General features: G+C 50.9%; 1 protein-coding gene across 3 annotated transcripts; it reads left to right on the top strand.

Moving 5' to 3' along the window:
• The first annotated feature begins 7,779 nt into the window (after positions 1–7,779).
• Positions 7,780–21,246, top strand: Capn10 (calpain 10). Of its 3 annotated transcripts, XM_013118468.3 has the most exons (13): positions 7,781–8,117; positions 11,116–11,247; positions 12,568–12,764; positions 13,488–13,705; positions 15,692–15,833; positions 16,519–16,685; positions 16,924–17,186; positions 17,941–18,143; positions 18,286–18,547; positions 20,079–20,278; positions 20,504–20,549; positions 20,810–20,841; positions 20,944–21,246. In XM_013118468.3, the coding sequence occupies exons 1-12, from the start codon at positions 7,782–7,784 to the stop codon at positions 20,837–20,839; spliced, it is 2,196 nt and encodes a 731-aa protein (XP_012973922.2). In that variant the 5' UTR covers position 7,781; the 3' UTR covers positions 20,840–20,841; positions 20,944–21,246. The 3 variants fall into 3 exon arrangements, 2 of the variants coding, with proteins under 2 accessions (XP_021086950.1, XP_012973922.2); XR_005879794.1 differs by lacking the exons at positions 20,504–20,549; positions 20,810–20,841; positions 20,944–21,246 and adding an exon at positions 19,630–19,785 and having other exon boundaries at positions 7,780–8,117; positions 20,079–20,207; XM_021231291.2 differs by lacking the exons at positions 20,504–20,549; positions 20,810–20,841; positions 20,944–21,246 and having other exon boundaries at positions 7,780–8,117; positions 19,630–20,220.
• The last annotated feature ends 857 nt before the right edge of the window (positions 21,247–22,103 follow it).

Below are 22,103 nucleotides of genomic sequence, written 5' to 3'. Positions count from 1 at the left end.
CTCAGCTAGGCTGGTCACTTCTTTGACAATACAAGTTGACACCTTTGTGGTCTCCCAGAGCATGGACTCGAGTTTTAGGTGCCTCCTCTGTAGCCAGTGTCCTCCAAACACTCAGATCTGTACAAAATCAAATGACTCCCAGCAGTTGCAGCCACAGAGTGGTGCCTGCCTAGAATGTCGTCCTTAATGTCGATCTGCCATGACTCTGTGCCATTCAACCACATCCTTGCGTTCCTGGGTTTTTTGTTTGTTTTGTTTGTTTTTTGTTTTTCCGAGACAGGGTTTCTCTGTATTGTTTTGGAGGCTGTCCTGGAACTCGCTCTGTAGACCAGGCTGGCCTCCAACTCACAGAGATCCGCCTGCCTCTGCCTCCCGAGTGCTGGGATTAAAGACGTGCACCACCACCGCCAGGCCGCATTCCTGGTCTTTATCTTGCCCTTCCCCCAGCTGGCAAAGCTGGGCTGCTTTAGCCTCTTCCCTGTAATGTCTTTAGGGCAGCCTGTAGCTGTCATTCACAGCCAGTGTTTGCAGTTTCCTCTACCATGCCTACCCCACTCTTCCACACACTCTCTGCCTGTGAGTCCTAACCCTTGTGAGTCCTCCACTGTAGGTGGGCTTCAACAGATGTTTTGCCCCCACATCCCATGGCAAACCAGTATTTCAAACCCCAATGTTTGCTGCCATCCACAGCCTACCCCAGTCAATACCACATGCCCAGTGTCCTGTTGGCTTCTGCATTAGAGGCTAATTTATACCCTAACTGCAGACAATGAGTGGTGGGGGTATGTTATCTTTTTCTCCCTCTGGGACTACCCAGGGATCTGTCCTGGTGGAGGGGATTTCAAGTGTTTCCAGGCAATGTGCCAGGGATTAAGAGCTATAGAGAGGGTCATGTCCCATTTCTACTCCCACAGTTTGTGCATTTATTATTCATTTAGCAGGTAGTACTAGTTAAGAGCTGAGGTTAAAAGTCTGGGGTACATCTGCATTTCAAGAGAAGGCGGGGAGGAACAAGGTATCAGTGAAACTGTGTGAAAGGATCAAAGACATGGAGAGGGCCTGAAGAGACAGCTCAGTGGTTAAGTGTTTTTCCTAAGGGCCCAGGCTCCATTCCCAACATTGAACATCACTACTTGCGACTGTTAACTCCAGCACCAGGAGCTCTGACAGCCACTTTGGAGCTCTGTGGGTACCAGGTATACATGTGGTACACAGATGTCGGTGTAAACCAAACACCCATACACGTAAAATAAAATTGAAAACCATTTTAGAGTCCAGGCTCCTGATGGAAGAGACTGGAATCCATGGAGACCTGAAGCCTGCCTGAGGCAGTGGTATGAGGAGGGGGTGGGTCTGCATGTGGTCCCCATGTCACTTAGAGCCTTTACCCGGGTCCGTAGAGCCCTGAGACTCTTTCTTTAGGCCATGCCCTGTGCAGTCTGGAATGTCCATTAGCACTCTCCTCCATAGACTTGGAAAGTTTTCTGGGGAACTTCTGGCATAAGACAAGGCACAGCTGAGCTCACCCACTGGTTAGTGCCAACAATGCAAAGGACAACGTGGAACAAATCAAGCTTGCGCTTGAGACACAGCTGGGGAACACTGGCAGAGACCAGAGCACGCCGTTCAGACATAAACAGGGGAGGGTGAAAAATAGGCCACACAGATCGCAATTAGCCCTGTGAAACAGTAACGGTGGTAAGGAAAACACCAGAGACCTTGGACGCTTTTTCACCAATATTTTATACATGAAACACTGGGGTTCACGATGGTGTTTTCATAGTCTATATACTGTACACTTATTACCCTTCCCATGCACCACCTCTCCACTGATTTCCTCCCCTCCCCTTCCTCACTCACTCCCTTCCTATTTTACATATTAGAGAAAAAAGGAGTCTGAGTCTGGCTCCTTTTTATTCTGTGTGTGAGTGTTCGCCTACATGTATGCAGGTAATCTGCAAGAGTAACCAGTGCACTTAACCGCTGAACCATCTCTCCAGCAACCCCCAGCCTTTCCTGTTAACATGATAACCTCTAGTTCCATTAAATTCCCTGCCAAGGACATGGTTTCATGCTTCTCTGTGGACAAATAATATTGCACTATAATTATTTACCATGTTTCCTTTATTCATGTGTTGATAGATGTCTAAACTAATACCATATCTTGACTGTAGTGAACAGTGCTATAGTAAACACAGATGCACGGGTATCTGTGTTGTAGGCTGACTTAGATTCCTTCAGATGAAAACCCAGGAGTGTGTTAGCTTGATCATATGGTGGTTATAGTTTTAATTTTTTAAAAGAACTTCCATATTGATTTCCAAGGTAACTGCACTGGTTTACCTCCAGCAATTTTTGTTTGGTTGTTGATTCTATTAACTCTTTTGGATGATATAATCTCAATGTATGGTGTGTGTGTGTGTGTGTGTGTGTGTGTGTGTGTGTGTGTGTGTGTCTTAGACAGTTACATATATCAAGGTACTTTTAAAACTGAATTTCCTTGATGGCTATGGATGTTCAGATTTTTCATGTATTCATTGGTCATTTGTGTTTTGTATTACATGTGTTTATTTGTTGTGTGTGTGTGTGGATGCACTTGAGGCATTGGTGTGCATGTGTAGGCCAGAATAATCTATGGGAATAGGCACTCCTACTATAGGGTTCCACAGATGGAACTTCCATCTTCAGGTTAATGGAAAGCGCCTTTACCTGCCAAGCCATCTCACCTACTCCCTGCGTTTATTCTTTTGAGAACTGTCTGTTGAGTTCACTTGCTTATTTAATGATTGAATGATTTGTGTGGGGTGGGGTTTTGGGGTTCTTCATAGATGCTAGATTTTAATCTCCTGTCAGATGTACAGTTGGACAGCTTCTTCCCACTCTGGGCTGTCTGCAGTTTCTTTTGCTATACAGGAGATTTTACCTTCGTGCCAGTCCGTCTGTCAGTCCTGTTGTTTCGTGGGTGATTGGTGTCTTTCAGAAAGTTTTTGCCTGTGCCTAGATCTTGAAGGGTTTTCTCTAGCAATATAAAACATCCAGGTTTTATATTAAGGTCTCTGATCCATTTTGAGCTGATTTTTGTTGCTGACAAGAGTGGTCTAGTTTCTTTTTTTTTTTTTTTTTTTTTGCTCATAGATGTCCCCTTCCCAGCACCATTTGTTGAAGGTGAAGCCCTCAAGCCCTTTAAAGTTCAGAAAATTATCCCAGAAGTCAGACACTGAGCTTCACACTTTGGTTTGACTATAATTTGTGGCCGTGCCCTGATCTTTCCCTGTGGGAGAAAAAAAAAAGGTAAGAGCCCCCAGTTATGAGACCTTGGGTATTAGAGAAACTTTGAAATTTTAGAGAGACTATGAATATTTTAAAGACATGGGTCTTATAAGTGATGAAAGTTCAAAAATCTGTGGAACTTTTAAAGTTATGTTTTATATGGTGTTAATACAAGATCTTGGGGGTGAACAAAAATGGCAAGTGATATGTATTTTTATACATTTATTTATTACATATACAATCTTCTGCCTGCATGCCAGCAGAAGGCACCAGACCTCATTCAAGATGGTTTTGAGCCACCATGTAGTTGCCGGGAATTGAACTCAGGACCTCTGGAAGAACAGTCAGTGCTCTTAACCGCTGAGCCCTCTCTCCAGCCCGTGATATGTATTTTTAAATGGCAAGAGGGTTATCTCCATTCACTCCTAGAGTCTCGATTCTCTGTGATGACAGACCATGACATCTGAGGTGGGTCACAAAATATGGTGGCTTGCACTTCTCCCTTCTCTTGAAATTTCCTCTGGCAAAAACCTGCCCTCAGGCAATCAGCTTATGCAAAGATAAATCATGGTGGCCACGCAGTGAGGAAGTTAAGGCTTCACTTGAATTTGGAGTGGATCCTCTAGTCCCAAGCAAGCTTGCTGATCTGTTCAGCCCTGGTCTCACATCTTGACTTTACGTTCTGGGAGATCCTAAAGCAGAACCACAAATGACTTGCTCCCAGTTCCCAGCCTGAGGAAGCTGTGAGACAGTGTTACTTGTTAAGGTAGTAGATGATGCAAACAAAATTCCTGCACGTCTTGCCACAACGTTTCCAACAGAACAGTTACGTCTAAAGTAACCACATGCTCAGTGAGCTCCAAATTGAGGTGAGTTTGCCAGACCAACCAGCACTTAGCAGTATTGTCTGCACTGGGCTCACAGTACCTTGGTCTTTGTCTTCTGACATGTCACCATGTGACTACAGGTGGACTTCAGCAGTTGAGAGCACCCCAGCTGCACACGTTGGCACTTGGAGGCTGGGACACCTGTCTTTGTATCTTCTGCACACCATACTGGGGAAGTCCTCAGAAGACATTGGGCCATATTGTGTGTGTGCCCAGCTGCTTTCTTAGCTAAACTTTGTTGTAGTACCCATGAGGCAGTTTTGAGGGTTGAGTAATGGGGTTTAAAGCAGGTGACTAGCCCTGGGCTCTGTGTGTGGGACGTGAGATGGAAATTTTTAGGGAATAGTTTAGGGTGCCATGCACCTTGTCTGAGACTTAATCTCCCTCTGGGACTGGAGCTTTGTTGGTTTAGGCTAGGCTGAGTTAGCATCGAGTACAGGGTTCCCAATCTGTGTCTCCAGCCTGGGATTATAAGAACATGCAGTCATGTTCAGTTTTCTATGTGGGCGCTGGAGATGAACTCAGGTTCTCATGCTTCTGCAACAAGCACTTTACCACTGAAGCATCTGTCCCTAACGACTGTCTACCTGGATCTGGGGCACACCCTCCTTTCTCAATTTATGACCTCGGATCTAGGAAGAGGTCAGACTTCATAGATGACTTTGGTTACCAGGAAACAAAGAACTGAAACTGAAACCAGGGTTATTTTAAAAGGATAGAAACTGTATGGTGGGTCCCCAGCAGACGTAGCAGTCTGCCAAAGACTGTCCCCTCGGCTCTGTATTCACTGTTTTCTCTGTCCTCTCTCCAAGACTGAGCGTGTCTCTTGTTCTCCACCACTACCCTCAATCTAATCTGGGTAATCTGCATGCTGACCCTGTTTTTTCCTCAGTGCTCAGCTGTTACCACTCAACAGTGAACATAAAGGGGTTCAGAAGAGGCTCTCCTGAGAAAGTCGGGGAATACTCCCTTGAAAAAACCAGAGTAGGCAGAAAGAAGGGTTCAGGAAGAAAGCAGCTAGGAGGGTTTGAACGGGAAGCAGCAAGAAGAGCCAAGGTTCCAAAGGGTCCCAGGACATCCAAGGCCTTGCAGAGAGAGAGTGTTTTATGTTTCCGTCCTCCCACTGGAAGGTGGAGTGACCATAGACATCAGTGTAGCCAGGGACTCTCACAGGAAACTGATATGAGCTGGCAGTTCCTTGCATGAAGAACCTCGGACTGACAGGATTTTGTAATTTTGAGACAAGTTCTTGCTATGTGGCCCAGGCTGGCCCCACAATCCTCTTGACTCTTGTTTCTTGAGCGTTAGGATTATAGGGGTTCCACCACAGCCAGTTTGGGCTCAGACTTTTTAAGTGCCTCAGCCATAGGAACTTATGTCAGAACAGCTGCCTCCATATCCCTTTCCATCTGCCCGCCTGGACTATTTCTTTCTAGTCCTTCTTGGTACTCTAGGATCCAAACCCAGTGATGGAGATGGGCCAGGAGGAATAGGAAAGCCCTCTCCAAATTGGCTGAGGGAGCATGGCTACATACGGGAATGGATCACAAATGGACCACAGGGCTCCAGAACAGAACAAGTCGATTGATGAGCTGCCCTAACACCATCTGACTAAAGTACATCCATCAAGGCTTAGGCTAACTGCCTAACCAGTATCAGTTGCTTTACTGTCTGTGCTGGCTGGTTTTATGTCAAGGTGACACAAGCTGGGGTCTTCAGAGAAGAGGGAGCCTCAACTGAGAAAATGCCTCCATAACATCCAGCTTTAAGACATTTTCTTAATTAGTGATCTACAGGGGAGGGCCCAGCCCATTGTGGGTGAGGCCGTCCTTAGACTGGTGGTCCCAGGTTATATTGAAAGCAGGCTGTGCAAGACAGTAAGCAGGACCTGTCCATGGCCTCTGCACTAGCTCCTGCCTTCAGGTTCCTACCCTCACTGCTTTTGATGAAATAAATTCCTTCCCAAGTCGCTTTGGTCACAGTGTTTCACTACATCAGTAGTAACCCTAAGACACTGCTCCTTCCATGTTCTGGGGGTCAGGTTCAGGACATGGCCCAGCCCTGGACTTGGATGTGGCCTCAGGAAGCTGCTTGTTCCCCTAAACTATAATCTAACCACTCCAGTTCTGCCAACCACTCCTATGAGACTTCTGACTCTCAGTTGGGGATAATTTGTCACAATCATTCAAGATGTCCAGGTAAAACAGCCCAGATCCTTAACGATGCCTTTTAAATGGGGTACAGCTTTCAGCCTGCCAGAGGCAGAATCACCTGGGTCAACATCATGTGTACTAAGGAAAAAGTGCCCGTCCCACAATGAGGGATGCTCTCTCAGCTGGACTCTAGGGGGAGAGCCTAGGCCCTGCCCTGGATGAAATGACAGACTCTAGAGACTTCCCCCATGGAGGGCTTCACCCTCCCTAGGGATCGGAGTGGGGATTGGGAAGGGGGCTTGGGAACCTGGTCGGGGGAGGAGGGGAGGGAGAGGGAGCTGGGATTAACATGTGAAGCAAGCCTGTTTCTAATTTAAATTAAAAAACTGTTGGACTATGTGGCTACCCCCTTTTTTTTGACAACCTCAGCAAAGACGAGTATCCTGTCTCAAGTCGTGATGCTGAGGTCTAGTGGAGTCAGGGTGGTAGTGTCGTGCCACAGCAGCATTGCTGCAACGCAGGGCAGGCGGTCCCTCTTCCAGCAGTGGACGCTCGCCCTGCCTCACGATACAAAACGGACTTCACCCTGGCTACCCTTTCTCCAATGCTGAGTATTGCTGGCCCCAAGGAGGCAAACATCAGGGCAGCTCTACCAGGTGGCGGGCAGCTGTCACAAAAAGGCGTGAGGCTTCTTCTCCCTCACTTCGACTCTGTGTGAGGCAGCAGCAGCGCAGCCTCTGGCAGGTTCGCGTCCTTCCTGGGGGCCGAAAGAGCCGGTCCCTGCGGGAGAGTGGGCTCTCGAGCAGGCCAACAGGTCACCGTCCGCGTCTCCCCACGGCACTGAGAAACCGTGAATGGAGTAAGTCCAGGTAGCCACCAGCCAGCCAGCAAACGCCCAGCCACTCAGGGGCTCAAGGACCGCGGCCGCCGCACCCCGCGGCCCCTCTGGGATCCAGAGTCCGGTACCCAGTTGTTTCGAGACGAACGCCCAAGACGGGCAAGTCTCGATCCCGGTGACAGCTCTGCCTGCCCAGGGCCACACAACCCCCAGGCGCGGACACTAGGTCGGCCCCCGAGCGGCCCCATCGCGCCTGTCCTCAGCAGCTCTTTCAGAGCACAGGGAGGAAACCAACCGTATACCAACTTCCTGCCCGACACCGGAAGGAGCAACGCATGCTGGGACGTAGCCGGCTCCAGTGATGAGCGAAGTAAGCTGGGAGCGGCGCTGCACGCTGGGATAGGTAGTTGACAAAGCGACCTAAAGCAAAGCGTCTTTTCAGCTTCCTGTGGTCCCTTAGACCTCGAGTTCAAGCGACAACGGCTGCGCCGTCCCGAGAATAAAGCCGCACATTTTTATCTGGGTGGTGCCGCCAGGGAAGAGACATTGCGATGAACTCTCGCGAGAGCGGAGCTGCCGGGTCCAGCCCCCCTCCCCGACTCGGAGCTGAGGCGCGTGCGCAGTTAGGCAGCGATGTCACATGACCCGAGCGAGGCTCCTAGTTGGCTGCAGCCGGGTTACCTGGACAACGGAGCTTGCGGCGCCAGGCGGGTCAGCACCAGTAGGTCTCGCGGGCTAAGCTGCCCAGGTTTGCAGCGACGGTCACGCACTCGCTCCCGGGCGGCGACCGAGTCCACAGGCAGCAGATGGGAGCCCAGGGCGCCGAAGATGCGGGCGGTCGGGGCCGAGACGCCGGCGCGGGAGCTCTTCCAGGACGCCGCATTCCCCGCCTCGGACTCCTCGCTCTTTTTCAACTTGTCCACGCCTCTGGCCCAGTTTCGGGAGGACATCACTTGGAGACGGCCCCAGGTGCAGCCGGGTCTCTTTCCGGGGCGGGTGTTGCGGATAAGTTTCCCACAGAGGTGGGCTCTGGGCTCAGCTGGACCCGCCGCCCGTTCTGGTAGTTCAAGTCCATTCAGAAGGAGGTGCTAGTGAGGGTTGAGATGAGGTAGCTAGCTCCTCCAGTTCAAAAGACAGGTAGTAAGGAGGTTGTTCTGATATGAAGATTAGAAGCAGTAAATCCAGGTCCCACCACCTAAGTTTCGTCAGGTGTAACTCAGCATTCTTTGACAAATCTTTCTTCTTCAATGTGTGTTTCTTCTTCTTTTTTTTTCCTCCTTAATGTGCATTGGTGTTTTGTCTGCATTCATGTCTGTGCGAGGGTGTTGGATCCCCTGGAGCAGCCATGTAGGTGCTGGGAATTGAACCCGGGTCCTTTAGGAAGAGCAGCCAGTTCTCTTAACTGCAGAGCCACCTCTCCAGCCTGGACAAATCTTTCTTGGCTTTGTATTTTGCTTATATTTCTTTTAGTAGCTCTTGGCGCTGGGGTGTGAACACTGGGAGGGATCATTGTGGTTAACCAGCACACAGTGGAAAACCTTAGGGGCTGCTGCTGTTGGCTTCCCCGGACTCCTAAATGGTACAGGCAGGTGCGACTGTGTATTGTAAAGCAGACAGTGTGGTTCTGGTCACCAGTGAGCAGTTTCTGGTTTGACTGGTCAGTTTGTCGCAGATGTATTCAGTGGCACAGTTTAGCCTGCAGGAGCAAATCTATTTGATTGATCCAGAAGCTGGAGGTGAAGCGGCATAAGGACCCGTAGAGCCACCTGGTCATTGTAACTGGCGCTGCCCCTCTTTCTGGCTTCTCTCCAGCCTCCATTAGTCTTGGTCACTTACAGATCTGCTCCACAGAGCAGTGTTGTCCCCCAAGGCCACAAAGAACTGCGGTAGGTGTTGTTTTGGACTTTGCATAGATAAAATAGATGCCCAGACCTAGTGCTCTTGTTGGTGCTTTTAGACATGGCTGATCTACTGAACAAGACTGACCAGGGAACAGCCTGCCCCACATGGATAGCGCGTCGCTGTATCCATGACAACCGGATGGACACCAGCCCTTCTGCTACCTGCACTGCTTGGTTGATAAGCATCCTGGTTTTTCCTGGGTAGCACTGAGAATTTCAGGTTTTGTTGTTGTTTTTTCTTTAAAAATGGGTTTTACATGGTGGCTAACAACCATTTGTAAGTCCAGTCCCAGGAATTCAACAGTCTCTTCAGGCCTTCAAAGGCGCTAATGTGCACATGGTCCACAGACAACAGATTCAAGAAAACACTCGTATGCATAAAATACAGGTTAATAAATGGATTTCCAGTGCCATGAGAGACCTGTAAAAGATTTTCAGTTAAGGGGTGTGTCGGAATGTTTTAAGGAGCTTGCTCTTTGGTAACTAGGACACAGGGATAATATCCTTTTGGATTTTAGATTGTAGCCATGTGAGTATATTGCCTCTTTATGACTGTACCAACAGTAGTAAACAAGTCAGAAAAAGAACAGTGGGAAAGAAACTCACTCCTGGGAGGGAAATGAGAGATGGTTGTTGGGGCTAGAATTCAGGCTGCCCTTTTAGGAGTTCTGGAAGTTGATCTTGACGTTCAGGTTAGCCTGACAACTGAGTGGAGCCGGCGTTGCAGTAGACAGCTTTGAGAATTGAAACAGCTCAGCAGACAGTCATTTACTGCCAAGCCTAATGACCTAGGCTTGATCCCCGGGACCCACATATGATGGAAAGAAAGAACACATTCCAATAAATTGGCCTCTCACCTCCATACTCATACTGTGTTGCAAGCAAACAGCATGATTTATACAGGTAGATAAAAAAGAATGGCTTCTTGATTTCTGGCCAGAGTGATGGTGATAGTCTAGGCAGCACCCAGTTTGCCTACCTTGTTCTGGTGGAGCTGTCAGGTAGATGGGGCAGAAGCCCAGGAAGAGTATGACAGATGGGATAGATGGTTTACAGTCCGGCTGGGACGAGCCACTCTGGACCTAGGTTAGGGGTAGAGGAAGGATCTCAAGACTTAGCCTTAAGCCTTGATGTTTAAGTATGCAAACGAGCACCCCAACAGGCAGGCAGCAGCAGGCAGTGAGGAAGAGTACCATAGGAGCATGTGGCATCATGGGAGCTAATGGGAGCCTCTGTGTCCTTGAAGAGCAGGGGCAGCCAGCCATTCTGAAAGTTACTAAATGACAAGACATGCCCATTATGTTTGACGTCACGAAGGTGAAATTGAGGCAGTTTGGGGGCATGATTGACGGAGGAGCAAGAGGAGACTTGGTTGAGAGTGAAGGGCAGGGACAGTAGGGTTGCAGTTTCCCTGGGAAACTGCCATTGAAGGCAGCCTAGGAGGGAATACAGTGCTGCCAGATATGAAAAACAGGAGATCTGTATCCTGCTAGCGTGCTGGTGTGGTCTGGCCAGGAGTGGGATGCCTGAACATGTAGAAGGGAGAGGGTGTAACAGGAAGAGCCCAGCTCCAAGGTAGCAGAAGGTTGGTGTCCAGTGGCTTCTGTGACGCAGGAGGACAGGTTTGTAGCTCAGGTATGCAGGCAAAGGGGATGAGAATGCTTTGAGAAGAGAGATAAAGGGGATGGTGTGAGGTTGTCTGATGATTGGGCAATTGAACCTCGTAGAGACACAGTAGACTTTCCAGCAGTGCAAAGGACCCATTTGATATTTGTCGCCATGAATTTATGAAATAGAGCTGGTTTCTAAACTTAGCTGTTTCACAAAGGGTCACCTGAAATTGAGGTCTTGCCAATGAGGAACGTGCGTAGAGATGTTCCATGGGAGAACTGTAGCCTGGAGGTGCTGAAGGGTAGTGGTGGCCGAGGAGTAGCTTCTCCTTTTATTTTGGGCCAGAAGCTTAGCTAATCTTAGGAAAGTGCCTCTGTAGCCTGTCCTGGATTCATGTGTTCTTAGTTTGAAGGGTAGTCACAGGCATGAGCTAACTCTGGACGAATTGCTTTCAGGAAATCTGTGCCACACCCCAGCTGTTTCCAGATAACCCATGGGAGGGACAGGTGAAGCAAGGGCTGCTGGGGGATTGCTGGTTCCTGTGTGCCTGTGCTGCCCTGCAGAAGAGTCAACACCTCCTGGACCAGGTACAAGCCACCCTAGGCTTCTCCCTACTGTTTCCTTCTACCTGCACAGTACAGGTTCTTCCAAAAGCATGGCCTGCTGCAGCGTATTTTGTAGCTGTAATGGGGAAGGTTAGGACACTAAGACCATGACCCAGATGTGTCCTGTCCACCAGACCAGAGCCACCCACACATTTGGGACACAAAAACGGGCTAAGCTGGCAGGTAGAACAGGGTCAACAGAGGCATCTTGTCTCTGGCTTGGAATTTGTTTTCTCTACTGGATTGATTCCTTTCTTTTTTCATATGTAGGTGTTAAATACCAATAGGGAAAAGGTCACTGAGACTCTTCTGATACAGGCAGACTCCATAACGAAGGCCTTGTGGGTTTTCTTTCTCACAGTGTTGCCTGTTTTAGGTTGGCTCATTGCTCAGGGTTTTCAGTTAAGGCAACAGCATTGAGGGGTAACCTGCGTATGACTTCTCTTGTGTCCTGGGCCCTGCGCTAAGCTCGTCACTGTTGTTACCTCTCCTTACAGGCTTGCTGACATTTAACTTTTCTGTAAAAGAGGATGCTGGTGCCATTGTCAGCATATGTCCTCTGTTACTGACAGTTGGAGCCAGCGCCACACTAAGTCTCTCCCTAGATGCAGAGCCTGCTTTTGCCTACTAACAGAAGCGGGCAGCAGACCTAGCTGGGCCAGTGATGACCAGACAGTTTGGTGCACTTGGCTTTGAGAAGCAGGAAGGACTGCTAGACCTGTGGCTTCCTGCTATAGCCAGGCCTGTGGAGAATTGGGTTACAGAAGTGGGGCGTGGTGGCGCACGCCTTTAATCTCAGCACTGGGGAGGCAGAGGCAGGTGAATCTCTTGAGTTGGAAGCCAACCTGGTATACAGAGGGGAGTTCCAGGACAGCCAGTGCTACACAGAGAAACCCTGTTTCACCCCCCACCCCCACCCCCCACAAAAAAGTAAGTTACTCCTGCCTGCCAAAGCTTTGGATTCAGGTCAAATGCTTATTTGGGACAGTAAATGTGTTGGCTGTAAGCTTTGGGGACATGAGTTATTTGTGTGAAAATGTGGATTTTGTGTTCACTGGTTGAGTTTGTTGTGACATGACCATATAGATCTGGCATCCAACAGAGCACAGCCCTGTTCTCTCAGCAGGTGTTCATGGAGGGCTTCTGTTAAGGCCACACTGTCAGGGCCACACAGAGGAGCAAAGGTGATGGTGGCACCTCAGGTATCTGCAGTGCTTCTGTGAGGCCACACCGTTGGGACACTGAGGAGCTCACCGATGCGGATCTCATGCTGTCTGTTTGACCTCTCCTTGTACATGTTAGGTCTTCCCTCCAGGACAGCCAAGCTGGTCTGACCAGAAGTACCAAGGTTTCTTCACCTGTCGAATTTGGCAGTTTGGACACTGGGAAAAGGTGACCATAGATGATCGTCTGCCTTGCCTTGCCGGGAGACTCTGCTTCTCCCGGTGCCAGAGAGAGGATGTGTTCTGGCTTCCCTTACTGGAAAAGGCCTATGCTAAGTACGTATGGTATGGAGGTGGCTGGGCCAGCCAGATTGGGTGGCTTTAACACCCAGACTGTCCCCAGAGGCCCATCTCCTCTGCCCTGGGATGCAGAGTGCTCTGTAGTTCTCGGGGTCTGCAGTCAGTCCTGCGGACACTCTGCTTTTAGGACTGTGCTTTGCCCTCCCTGCCTAGCACTTTGAGAGGTCCTCATCCTCAGTGCCAGCACAAAGGTGCCCCATGTATGTTTCTGCCATTCAAGATAAGTGCTTTGTTGCCTGTGTGCAGGGAGTGAGGAGCCTGGTGTGGAGCAGCATTTGCTCCTTCCAGTCCTCTTACTGCAGTCCCCTTGGACAGTTGTCCCTCCTGCATGGTGTCTGGCATCTTGTTGAAGGAGGCTGGCTAATGGGCAGGTGTCTGAGCAGAGGGGCTCAGAAGGCTAGGGAATCAATACTTGGGACAGTGGGTTTGAACTTCTGAGATGGAGCCCCTATGCCCCCTTGTCTTGTCCTTTGCTGCCCACAATAGAGCATGGGTCTGAACTTGGGCAGAGAACAGCAGGGCCATAGCAGATTTTGACATTTACAGACGAGTGAAGATGTGATTCGAAGCCGAGGAGCCATCCAGGTGCAGTGCAAGTGTGGCTTGGAAGGTGCTTTGGGGTGTGATGGATTGTGGGACTAGGAGAGGCAAGAAACCCCCAGCGGCAAGGCTTACACCTCCTGTGCTTATGGTTCCCAGGGTCCATGGATCCTATGAGCACCTGTGGGCAGGGCAGGTGGCAGATGCCCTGGTGGATCTCACTGGAAGCCTGGCGGAAAGGTGGAGCTTGAAAGACATAGTGGGAGCCAGTGGCCAGCAGGACAGACCCAGCGGCGGGGAGCAGAGGACTTGTCGGCAGCTACTCCGCCTGAAGGATCAGTGTCTGATCAGCTGCTCTGTGCTCAGCCCCAGAGCAGGTACAGCCTGTGGCTACAGCTCCCTCCACCATTAGCTTGTTACAGAGAAGAACGTCTGTCCCAGAGAGGGCTGTCGTGGGTTTGTGTAGTTCTCTTATCCCTCCAGAGAGAGGTGACCTTCTTTCTACTTGATTAGTCCCTCCCCCTAGAGCAACGCAGGACCTGCATTGTGTCCCTTTGCTTCCAGACAACTTAGAAGCAGTAGCAGGAACAGGATCTGAGCTGACCGTGCCATCATCCCTGCCCAGCTGGTGACCAGCCAGAATCCACAGCCATTTTCTGTCTTACTGACACATTAAGTTTCATGAAGGAAAGTTCGTGTAAAAAATGAGAAGAAAGAAAAGCTCACCCAAATAAAACTACTATAAGCTGTTTACAACTTTTCAGTGCCCTTCTTGAGTTTTCTCCTGTGTATACAACCTTTTCTGTTTTTGTTATATAGCATTGTCTATGTTATTATGTAAACTTTGGAATATTTTTCTCCATTGCTGGACCTGCAGTAATTTTCTTGATCCTTCCAATAATGTTGGATGGTTCAGATCCTTTCTTGCTTTTGTTGTTGTTGCGCTTGTTTCGTTTTTTTTTTTTTGTAGGGGTTCAGGCTTGTTTAGAACTCAGGTAGTCCTCCTGCCTCTGATTCATGAATGTTGAGACCCTGGCAGTATTACATGCCTGGCTAGATCTTTCTGATAATAATAATACTGCAGTAAACACCTTTACAATCTTCTATTCACATTTAAGAGTAATATAACTTTGGTTCAAAATTAGGAACCCCGGGTGCTCAGTCAGTCAAGTACTTACTGCACAGCCTGAGGACCTGCATGGATGTTCAGCACCAAGGTCAAAGGCTAGGCACGCTGATGGGTGCTTACAATTCCAGTTCTGCGGAGGTGGAGACAGGAGGATGCCTGGGGCTCGCTGGCCAGCCAGCCTAGTTGTTGAGTTAGTGAGCTCCAGGTCCCAGTGAGAGACCCTGTCTCAAAAAATAACGGTGGGTTGCTCCTGAGGAATAACACCAAAGCTGTCTTTTGGCCTGTACACACATGTGCACATGCACACACACACACACACACACACACACACACACACACACACACACACACGTGAACACTTGCGAATAATGAAATACGACTATCCAAATAACCAAAAACTCGTTGGTGATCACACTGCTCGTCCAGCAGCTAAGAGCTGGCAAAGCTCTGGTCTGGGACCCCCTCAGGCAGATGTGGGATTAAAGGGAAGGACAGGGTATGCTCACTGCTGTACACGCTGCCTCTACTAAACCTCCTCCCAAGGGTGGGAGGTGACCATTGACCCTCAGCTCCTTGGAACTGTTGATGTTGGGTGGCCCCAGAGTGTGAGGACTGGTTCTGAACCCTTGGCTTGTAGAGAGCCCCTCTCCCTGGCAGAGCTGCCGGGGCTACTGAAGCCTCACGGGCTGGGGTTGAGAGGGACACCGAATGGTGGCTGCAGAGCCTTTGGGAGTAGACCTGTCTCCACCCTCCTCCTGGCTCCCACCCTCCCTGGAATATCACTTCTCTTTGTTCTGTGGTCATTTCCAGGTAGAGTTTCTCTTGTCCTCAAGTCTTCAACATTGACTTCTGGTTCACATGTTCCTTCTCCATCTGGCTTTGCTGTGAGGCAGGAGGATGTCTTTTAGCTATTGATGATCTTAGGTATGTCGGTGACAGTTACAGTGATTTCATACTTGAAAGCTGGCCCTGCACTGAGACACGTGAAAACTGAGGCCCAGAGGAAGGACTGTTGTGTGCGGCGCCAGTACTTGGTGGCAGTGAGCCAGGGCCCAGCTGGTGGCCCTTCTTGGCACAGAATGCCAGCGAGCACTGCAAGTAGCTGGCCTGTGTTTAGGAAAAGAGCTCCTCAATGCCATAGAGACCCAAGGCATCAGGAAAGAAGCAATCTGTGTTCTGTCCAGTTTGGGGCATGGTTCCACTGGTCCTGCACATGACTGAGCTCTTCCCACAGGTGCTAGGGAGCTTGGGGAGTTCCATGCCTTCATCATCTCAGATCTGCGAGAGCTGTGGAGTCGCACTGGCCAGGGTATCCTTCTGTTGCGGATTCATAACCCTTGGGGCCGACGTTGTTGGCAGGGCCTCTGGAGAGAGGGGTAAGTACCAGGAGGGCCTGCGTGTGGCAGGAGGGGTTGATACTATGAGGGCATCCATGCCATGATGCCCATCTGGCCTGTTTCATGCTCATGTCCAGCTGCCAGGGTAATGCTTGCTTTTCTGTGGCAGAGCTCACTCAGAACCTGTTTACTTTGTCTAGGTCTTGGAAGACCTGAGATTATACAATTATTTTTTTATGGGGTTTTATCTTGGGTACCTGTAGGATAGTGGATGCCTGGCCAGGCATTTGGATGAGTTGGGGTTTGAGGGTGGCCTGTAGCCAAAGTCCTCAGCACAGTTTTAAGACCCAACTAAACCAGGATCCCCCTGATGCCTGGGAGCCTCTGCGCCCAGGCTGGTCTGGTGCTGCCATTAAGTAGAGCAGCACTCTACATGACATAACAGCCCCTTCAGGGACTAGAAGGTCTGGGCTTTGGTGTGATGGCCTCCAGAAGGCAAGTTCTCAGGCATGGGGTCCCCCTGGGGAGGAGGGTTTCCGATGGACAGCCAGCACACAGACACAGAAGGTGCCTTCTGTAGGTCACTTCTTAGCAAGGGAATGTGCTGTGCAGCTGGCCATCCAGGGTCTGGCAGAAACGTGGGCTCTGCACCCTCCAGCGTCCACCTCCCTGTTTGCCGGTTGACAGTTCACCTTGAGCTTGTGCTGAAATAAATTTTCTGCAGGGGCGAAGGGTGGAACCAGGTAGATCCATCCAAGGAGTCTGAGCTGCTGGCACAACTCCAGGAGGGAGAGTTCTGGGTGGAGGAAGAGGAGTTCCTCAGGGAATTTGACGAGGTCACCATTGGCTACCCAGTCACAAAGGCTGGCCACCTACAGAGTCTCTACACAGGTAGGACTGCCCGCAAGAGTGGATTTCTGCTCTGTGAAGTCAGGAGCCTTCACAGAATGGCACACCAGTGACTGGGTACCCTTCCTTCCTAATGGGCTGACTGAGGACCTGGGAAAAGGGAATGGGTGGGGTTCTGTCTCGGAGGGTGGGCTGACTGCCACTGTGTGCTTGCCTTGGCCTTGTGGGTGCAGCAGAGCCAGCAAGCTCCTCAAAGCTGACTCATGTGCTCTCCCACCAGAGAAGGTGCTGTGTCACACTCGGGCACTGCCTGGCGCCTGGGTTATCGGGCAGTCAGCTGGAGGCTGCCGGAACAACAGTTGCTTTCCCTGCAACCCCAAGTTCTGGTTACGGCTCTTGGAACCTAGTGAGGTGTGTGCCGCTGTCCTTCAGAGACCCCGGAGGTGCCTACTGGGTCAGACCCGGTCACTGTTAGGTGCCAGTCCAGCACCTGAAAATCTCCCAAGCAAGGACTACCAGGCTGTGGGCCTGCACATCTGGAAGGTAACTCCATCTGCTCGTCCCATGGAGGGAAGGCAGGCAGAGGTATTGGAGGCCTGGGTCCCAGGAACACCCCATCTTTGGCTATTGATTCCTTTTCCCATGTCCTCTGGGTGCAGGCATCTCTGATACTCCAGCAGATGTAACTGATTCACAGCCCACCTCTCACCCCAGAGGTGGAGGCTAGCCTGACCCCTACAATCCCCATCTTCCCAACGCAAGTTTCCCATTATCGAGGCTGGTGCCTGCCTTGCTTACTCCACCTAGCTGCCTTCCTCTGGGTCCCCCTTACAACCTGTAAGTGTTTAGGGCTATTTTATTGTCAGTCTCAGACATTTGGTTAGTTTTATAAACTAGTATCTATTTCCTAGAACAGACCTCAGGAGGAGCTGCTACTTGCTTACTCAGTGGCTACATTTTAATCTTTTGTATCTTGATAGAGTGTGACAACTCACACCACTGTTCATTGTCCTTTGACAATGGTCTGTTCCTCTTGTAAAAGAAATTTGTAGGAAAGTCCCTTTTCCAGCATCCCCCAGGCTGCACTGGTCATGGGCCTTTCTGAACATAGTTCTAGATTTGTCTGTTATGCACCTTTGAGAAAAGCCCTCAGTCTTTGGCATCTCCAACTGTCTCAAAAGGATGGATGCTATGGTCTGTCTCCTGGGAGCTATGCCTGAGCGATGAGGAGCAGGGAGGCAAAGGTCCGGTGTATTGGTGTGACTCTCCTCAGAGCCTCCTGCCTCCATTCATGCAGGTAGAGAAGCGGAAGGTCAGCCTGCCCAGAGTCCTGTCCGCACCCCCTGTGGCTGGTACTGCATGCCATGCGTATGACCGTGAGGTCCACTTGCGCTGTGAGCTCTCCCCGGGCTACTACCTGGTCGTCCCCAGCACCTTCTTGAAGGATGTACCAGGGCAGTTCCTGCTCCGGGTCTTCTCCACTGGGAAGATCTCCCTCAGGTGAGGAGCCAGTGCTGGCTGGGTTTCCTTCAACAGAACTGAGGCCTGGGGAGGGAGAGGGGTGTGCTCAGTGTAAGGTAGGCCTTGGGCAGGTTCCTTTGGACAAGGCTGCCATTGCCTTCTGTGCTTGTCCTCCTGACAGTGCTGTCAGGACGGCCACCAAGGGTGCCTCACCTGGAACAGCCCTGCCTGCAGGCGAATGGGAGACTGTGCAGCTACGGGGCTGCTGGAGAGCCGGCCAGACAGCTGGGGGCAGCAGGAACTTCGCCTCTTACCCCTGCAATCCCTGCCTCCCCTTCTCCGTTCCTGAGGGTGCTGGTCCCCGCTACATCCGTATCACCCTGCACCAACACTGCCGACTCAGTGACAGCCAGCTCCACCCCATTGGCTTCCATATCTTTCAGGTGAGCTGGGTTCGAGGAGAGGCCAGCTGCTGTGACACAGGCTCGATTCTGTCACTTGCGTCTGTCGGCCCAGCCGGCTGGCCTCAGGAGAGACTCACTTGCAGGTTCACAGTCTGTATTCACTGGGCTACCTGGAGCAGCTCACCTGGCTGAACATCAGCCTCAGTCACCCCAGCCACTGCACTAACGCCTCCTGTCTCTGTCCTGGGCCCTGGGGCTTTGTTAGGAGCTCTGAGGCAGAGCCCAGGCTCACCTTGAGATGGATGTGGTTCCAGGCAGTTACTGTAGAGAGGCCTCACTCACTCATTCCACAGACAGTGGTCACACACCCTATCCTTTCCCATGTCACTCTGTGGTGATGATTGTGTATGATTTATTAAAGCCACTGGAGAGCAAAGTAGCAAAGCAGCCATACTAGTTAGCCATAGAAGCCAGGCAGTGGTAGCACACACCTTTTTTGTTTGTTTGTTTTTTGTTTTTCGAGACAGGGTTTCTCTGTATTGTTTTTGAGGCTGTCCTGGAACTTGCTCCATAGTCCAGGCTGGCCTTGAACGTGTGCGCCACCACCGCCCAGCTCAGCACATGCCTTCTATCTGGAACCCCAGTGTCAGTGTCTGGGTTTTTGTTTCTTGTGCGGCGTCACTCACTGTCCCAGGTGGAGCTAACGAGAGCTGCTCTGTACCAGGATCAGGTAGGGCAGATAGGAGTCTGGATTCTGTTGGAAAGACTCACAGAGTCCAGAAGAACAGCAAGGGAGAGAGACTCGGCCACTGCCTGTAGCAGGACAGCCCAGTGGTTAGGTGCTACAGCCACAGCAAGCCCAGAGGATTCCAGATATGTACCAGCTGAGGAAAAGCTCTTGTGAGCCTGGCTCAGGACTTCTGGGCATGTGCTCCAGGAACTCTGCCTTGAGGTGGTCAGCCCAGGGTAGCCATAGATAATGGAGAAGAGGCCACACCAAAGGGCTTCAACGTGGGGACTCTGTGATGGCCCAGGAGCTCTGCTTATACCAGTGTCTGCCAGGCTGCTAAGTGAGTCTCAGACCTCCCCAGGATGCTTCTTTATCCTGTTTTGACCCTTAGCCAACAGGCCAGGGAACACTCTGAGCAAAGCTGTAGTTGGAGAAATGGGAGAAGAAAGAAGTTCTGCGCTAGAGGCCAAGGGTCTTAGGCTACAGATTCCATGATGACAGTGAGGCTTCCCATCCCATGATTGTTCATTTGGGGCCTCACTTCACGGTGAGCATTGACGGAGAATGCGGGTAACATGGGGAGGAGAGAGCAGGAATTGCTCAAAAAGGTTCTGTTGAGGGGTGTAAGTGTATCCCAGAAGGCTGGACTCTTGAGTCAGGCCACCTGGAGCTCTGACCAGGCCTCTGGCAAGAGTGGCAAAGGGGTGTAATAGCTCCGGGACTGAGCGTCAGCTACCCCAGCTGACCTAGGCATTATGCCCTCAGCTGAGCTGTTCAGAGGGAGAGCGAGCCATGCCATCGTGTATGAGCCTCCCCATGCTGATCCTACCTTTGCCCCAGGTTCCAGCAGATGGAGAGAGTCAGAATGCGTGTTCCCTGCTGCTCCAGGAGCCACTGCTAAGCTGTGTGCCACACCGCTATGCCCAGGAAGTGAGCCGCCTCTGCCTCCTGTCAGTGGGGACCTACCGGGTTGTGCCCTCCACCTACCTGCCAGATACGGAGGGCACCTTCACAGTGACCATAGCAACCAGAATTGACAGGTAGGGCTCCAGGCCTTGAGGCCAGCAGGGCTCCTCAGCACTGTAGCACTGTCTTCCACACAAGTGCCCTGCTTGGCCCACATGCCCGAGCTCCTGCCTCTCTGGCAGAGCCTAGAGGTGGGCCTGTGGGCTTTGGGACTCCTTGCTGGTCTGATCCTGGGATCTGGGTCTGGTGGGAAGGTGTGTAAGGCAGGTTTAGGGAATGACCTGACCTTCTCTCCACAGGCAGTCCATTCACAGCCAAGAGATGCTGGGCCAGCTGCTCCAGGAGGTTTGTGTAGTGCCCTTGCCCTGCATGACTCACCTACCTACATCTGCTTGGTGGTCTGGGGTCTTAACTCCCTCATCCTCTTCCCAGTAGCCTTGCTGCAAGTGAGCTCTATCTGAGATATAAAGTGCTGTGACCCCCTCATGAAGAGTCATAAGACAGAGCCTCCAGGGGTTTGGAAGCTGGGGCTGAGTCTCATTCTCAGGTATTGAGGACAGTGGGGAGCAGAGGTCAGGGCCCACCTTCACCTTCTGTCCCCGCAGGTGTCCTTCATGGCCGTGATGAAAGCCTGACCGTAAGTACCCGTGTGCTTGCCGGAGCGCCGCCACTCCCCGCCCCTCAGCATCCGGGCACACCTGCAGCCCGTTGTGAGCCTAGACTTCTCACTTCTCATCAGCTCTGAGGACTGGCTGTGGATCCTGAAGAGAAAATAGGGTGCTTTGTCCTGGATAGAAGACATCTTGGGGTCCAGTGGGTGCTGCAGGGTGGGCTAGGACTCCCAAGTGACATCTTCATTCCTCAGTGAAGACCAGGAGATTCCTGGGGCCCAGACCTGCTGTGGAAGTCTCTGAAGAATCCTCATACCCTCTTGACTTCAGAAGCCTTACACCAGGCAGACAGTTGGTGACAAGTGTTGAAAACTATTTATTACTTGAATTTTTTTTAGGATATGACTTTATAAATAAACATGATTAATTTATGAATTGATCTTGTTCCACAAAGCCCAAGGCCAAATTAAGATCCTAGTAGTCACCGGCACAACTGGGAGGGTGCTGAAGTGGGTGAGGGCAGCGTGGCTCTGGAGAAGGTAGGGAATGGAAAGCAGATGATTTTGGCATTGTGTTGGCATCCTACTTTGTAACTGCTGGTCTGTTACAAACTGCCACTCTTTTGTGTCCTACTGTGACGGGCTTTGTCAACATAGGCTGGACCCATAGGCTTGTCAGATGCCTGAACAGCCCCCCTGCCCACTGCACAGCCATGGAGGAGAGGTCCAAATTTTCTGTTCATGGGGAGACTTCTGATCATGTCCCCTTGTGGGCCAGGTCTTTGAACTGTATTGAGGTGCTACCTTCTCTGTCATTCATTCATTGGCTTGGTCAAATGTCTGCCTGGTGGCCCTCTACATCACCCCTGTTGATAAGCCATAACTTCTTGGGCAGCTATATTTGGTGGCACTCATTGACAAGGGCTATCTCCTGACTTGTCGTCCTTGGAATTGGATCCCACCACCCTTGGTGTTTAGCAAGCCCTGCAATGGCAGTTTGCACCATCACCTGGCCTGCAGGACTAGCGTAACTAGGGTGGGATAGGCCTGAGTGCTTGGCAGGATGTGTTGGTCTTTCCCTTGAAAATAAGATGTGAGGGCTTCGATAAAGCTGGACAGAAGGCACCTGCCTGTCTCCAGCTGCTACCTAGATGTCTCTATCATCCCAGGGACACCTCTTTAGTCTGCACCTGGACAATGCGCTGAGGCCACCATCATCCCCTTCCATGCACACCTCATTCAACAACAGCATAGCAATTGGGTTAGACAGGACAGTCTCTCTAGACAGG

The sequence above is a fragment of the Mesocricetus auratus genome, unplaced genomic scaffold (assembly GCF_017639785.1).
Source record: "Mesocricetus auratus isolate SY011 unplaced genomic scaffold, BCM_Maur_2.0 Super-Scaffold_100010, whole genome shotgun sequence".
Classification (NCBI taxonomy): domain Eukaryota; kingdom Metazoa; phylum Chordata; class Mammalia; order Rodentia; family Cricetidae; genus Mesocricetus; species Mesocricetus auratus.
This window is presented reverse-complemented; position numbering and strand designations above follow the sequence as displayed.